The 4,037-nt window shown below is 54.3% G+C and overlaps 1 protein-coding gene across 1 annotated transcript; it reads left to right on the plus strand.

The window, feature by feature from the left end:
- Window positions 1-733: 733 nt before the first annotated feature.
- On the plus strand, window positions 734-3,652 carry LOC104547345 (malcavernin-like; the record flags this gene model as incomplete). The annotated part of the gene is made up of 4 exons (XM_010192991.1): window positions 734-870; window positions 1,581-1,716; window positions 2,811-2,868; window positions 3,514-3,652. Coding segments are annotated over 4 exons (470 nt in total), but the record flags the coding sequence as incomplete, so codon positions are not given.
- Window positions 3,653-4,037: the final 385 nt, after the last annotated feature.

The raw sequence follows: 4,037 nt of genomic DNA on the forward strand, positions 1-4,037 counted from the left end.
TGCCTCAGCATCAACAATTTCTTCCTCATAAGAATTTCACACCTCTAAGTGTAACATTTTATATTCTCTATTGCCCATCCTGCTCTGGTCTATGGGGTCCTGTCTGGATGTCAGCAAGGAGAGCAGGTAAAGGTGGCTCCCCAAGCCTGGTCCCTGTGTGTGTCAGAGCTGCCCCGCTCCTCCCAACCCTTGTACAGGTTCCTGGGAGGATTTGATTGTGGTGCTGGGTTTCTAAATGCCCCCATTGAATAACCAGGGCGATCCCCATCACTTCAGCCACACCTCGCTTCGTGTAATACCCAGGGAGGGCCTCAGATTGGATCCTGGCAGCTCTGTGTGTGTCAAACCCGCGTGGTTTTTTGGGCTGGAGCGTTTGACGGAAGGCTGAGCTGCTTAGAGGCTGTAAGGACAGGGACTTAGGGGATTATAAACCCCTTGACGGCAAAGGACAGCCTATAGCATAAATGAGTAAGTGACTTAGGAGGCTGTAATTGTGCTGATGGATCTCTGAGGCTGGCTAAGCCGTGGAAATGAAACCAGCTCCAAATTATAGGCTTTTCTTTCAACAACTTTGACCCTGTGGAATTCCCTCTTCCTGGGTGTTTTCTCCCAGATTTGGGATCCTCTACCCTCCTGCTTTGGGGTTTTTTAATCCCCATCACTATCTTATTTGCTGTGTAAGGACCCCTTGCTTTTCTCTCCCCTTTCCCATCACGATTTTTCTCTTCCTCAGCTCAGGACCCCGGGATCTCCCCAAGCCAAAGTCTCTGCGCTGAAAGCTCCAAAGCCCTGACTTCGGGCTCGCTGTCCGAGAGCGGGGTGGTCCCCGTCGAAGCTTGTTGCTTGGTGGTCCTGGCTACAGAAAACAAAGTAAGACTCAAACCACTCCATTCAAACACTGCCCTGCATTGGGGTTGCCTCAAGAGTCACTCTGTGACTGTGACAACGCTGGGACTGGGATCACTGAGAGGTTTTCTGTGTCTTAAACTGGCATGACCACAAGCTCTCAGGTTGAAGGCGCAGAGCCACGAGGGCCAGGGTGGCCTCATCTTGCCCTCACCAAGTGTCCCCTCTGCTGGGTGACCTGGCCATAGGTTGTGTCACACACACAGGCCTGGTTTTAACACCACAAGGCGTGGGTTGGGCTTTGCTGGCGCACAAATTGCTGTGTAGAGGAGGAAAACAGGAGCTGTTTCGGACACCAGAGGGTATCAGAAGTTGGTTTTCCCTTGGTGCTGCTACCCAGAGCTTTCTCCAGCAGCAGGAAATGGGTGAAGACGACTGAATCTCCCCCCACAATGGGATTTTGCAAAGCAGGGCATTTTCCTGATGCTGACCTGGAAATTTGTTTCATCCGGTGTCTGGCTCCAGAGATTTTGATCTCAGTCTGTGCTTCTGCTTCTACAGCAGAAAGCCTTTGCCTCCATGGTGCAGTTTTCACCTCTGACACTCCCTGGGGTGCCTGCACCTACTGAGGATGGAGGTTACGTAGCCAAAAAAAGATGTACTGCACCAGTACTGCCCAACACAGGGAGATGAACCATGGGGATATCCTCAGCCCTTCTTTGCTCCCTCCCCAGGTGACCGCCGAGGAGCTGTGCTCACTTCTCAGCCAAGTCTTCCAGATCGTTTACACCGAGTCCACCATAGACTTCTTGGACAGAGCAATATTTGATGGGGCGTCCACGCCGACGCGGCACATGTCCTTACACAGCGGTAAGAGCGCGCTCTCCCCATCTGCTGCTTCCTTACCTGGCCTGTCTGAGGGTCATAGCATCGCAGAATAATTTGGGTGGGAAGGGACCTCACAGCCCCCCCAGTCCAACCCCCATGGACAGGGACACCTCCACCAGCCCAGGCTGCTCCAAGCCCCGGCCAACCTGGCCTTGGCCACTGCCAGGGAGGGGGCACCCACAGCTTCTCTGGACAACCTGGGCCAGGGCCTCACCACCCTCACACTCAACAATTTCTGCCCAATCTCCACTCTCAATCTCCCAAATTCCAGTTTCAAGCCATCCCCCCTGCTCCCATCACTCCAGCCCTTCTCAAAAGTCCCTCCCCAGCTTTCCTGGACCCTTCCAGTCCTGGAAGGTGCTCTAAGGTCTCTCCGCAGCCTTCTCTTCTCTTCTCCAGGCTGAAAAAACCCAACTCTCTCAGCCTAGCCCCACAGCAGAGCTGCTCCAACCCCTCAGCATCTGCGTGGCCTCCTCTGCACTCCAACAGCTCCATGGCTTCTTGTGTTGGGGCCCAGAGCTGGACACAGCCCTGCAGGGGGGGTCTCTGGTCCCAGAGCGCAGCAGAGGGGCAGAATCCCCCCTGATCTGGCCCTGCTGGCCACGCTGTGGGGATGCAGTCCAGGATGGGGTTGGTTTCTGGTGTCTCCCCATCTTTCCCCATGTCCATCACCTTTCCTCCTGCCACCCTTTGAGGTCAGAGCCCTCCTGGTGGCTTCCCTCCTGTAGAGTATTGAAAACAAAACCACCAAACCCTCATCTGCTTTAATTTTGTGTGAGTTGGAAGGACACAAGGACCATTTCTTGTCTGCTGCTGTGTCCCCAGTGGGGCTGTGGCCCATCAGCCATCATCCTTGTCCCTCTCTGTTCTCCATAGACGAAAGCACTTCATAAAACAACCCCTCAGCATCGCTGCTGAGTCTGCACCCAGCCCTGCCCCGGCACCACCCCCGCTGCCTTCCCAGCTCTGAAAGCCAAGCCAAAACTCAGTGTGTGTAGGTGACAGCATAAGAAAAACACCACATTTCTCCTGCTCAACCTCTTTCTCTCTCTCTCTCTCCAATTTTTCCCTTGCAGACGACTCCTCTACAAAAGTGGACGTGAAGGAATCGTACGAAACGGAAGCAAGCACTTTGTAAGTGAAACCCTCAGCACCCGGTCGTGTTAGTGCAGCCTCGCTGAGGGCTTTCAAACCCCCAGAAGAGCAGAAACCGCTGCCGTCTGCACATTGAAAAGCCTCTGCTGGCTCTGGCTGAAACAGCGGGCGCCGTTTGTACGCGGCGCCGCGGTCTCCACGCCCGTGGCTGGATGGTTCTGGTGCCCCAGGGGAGGTCACGTATGCAGCGTACGTGCAGCCCCCCCCTGCGTCAGCAGAGCGGGGATTTGGTGCAGCTTTCCCTTGGTGGAGTGCGGCTGGGGTTAGGAAAAGTGTTTTCCCAAAAACCTTTTATTTTAAAGACTTCTTTCCCTCCTGAGTCGGTGAGCGCTGATAGCGTTTGTGGGCTGAAAAAAAACCTGGTGACCAAGCCAGCTGTTTAAAATTGATTAACACTAGTTGGAAATTTCACATTTAATGCCAAAATAAGGTGGTTTGGGACTCCTTCCCTGCATTGCTGCAGTGAGAAGGCAGTTGGAGGAGTTTTTGCCCATATCAGTGCCTTCAGAGCCTTACTGCATCTCCACGTGCCTCTCCGCTCTCCCATGCCACAAACACCAGCACCAGCGCTACAAAACCTTCCTGAGCAGCTCCTGAGGACTCCAACTCTTGTTTCTGTTCCAGTTCCTTTCCAGAAACCTTGGATGCGGGCGACAACTCCCCCTCTTCCTTCTCCACCCAGCAGTCTCCGCACATTAAGACGGTCAGCGAGAGCGAGCTGAGCACCACGGCCACAGAGCTGCTCCAGGACTACATGATGACGGTAGGGGCTGCAGGAGGGCTTTAATCTTCCCTGTGGGGTGTTTGAGAGCGCTTGGGATGTGGGATTGTCACCCTGGTGTGGAGAACATGAGCCTGTGTTGGTGTAGGAAGAGCCCAACCTCCTCCTTTCGGTACAAATTGTGCTTGGAGGCTTCACGGGACATGAATATGGGTTCTTGTCCTTGTCCTGTGGGAGCATCCCCACCCCCTTGTCCCCTCTCGCTGCATTGGGATGTGTCACGATGTCCCCTCACAGCTTGTCCCCATGTAAAGCTGCCAGCTCAGCAGCCCGTCCTGCTTTTCCATCGGGATGAGCCGGCTCGTGACCACAGCTCTTGTCAAATAAAAAAACCCTGGGAAATACCATTCCCAGGCTTCCCATCCTC

This window comes from Mesitornis unicolor, unplaced genomic scaffold (assembly GCF_000695765.1).
Source record: "Mesitornis unicolor isolate BGI_N332 unplaced genomic scaffold, ASM69576v1 scaffold31699, whole genome shotgun sequence".
NCBI classification, from domain to species: domain Eukaryota; kingdom Metazoa; phylum Chordata; class Aves; order Mesitornithiformes; family Mesitornithidae; genus Mesitornis; species Mesitornis unicolor.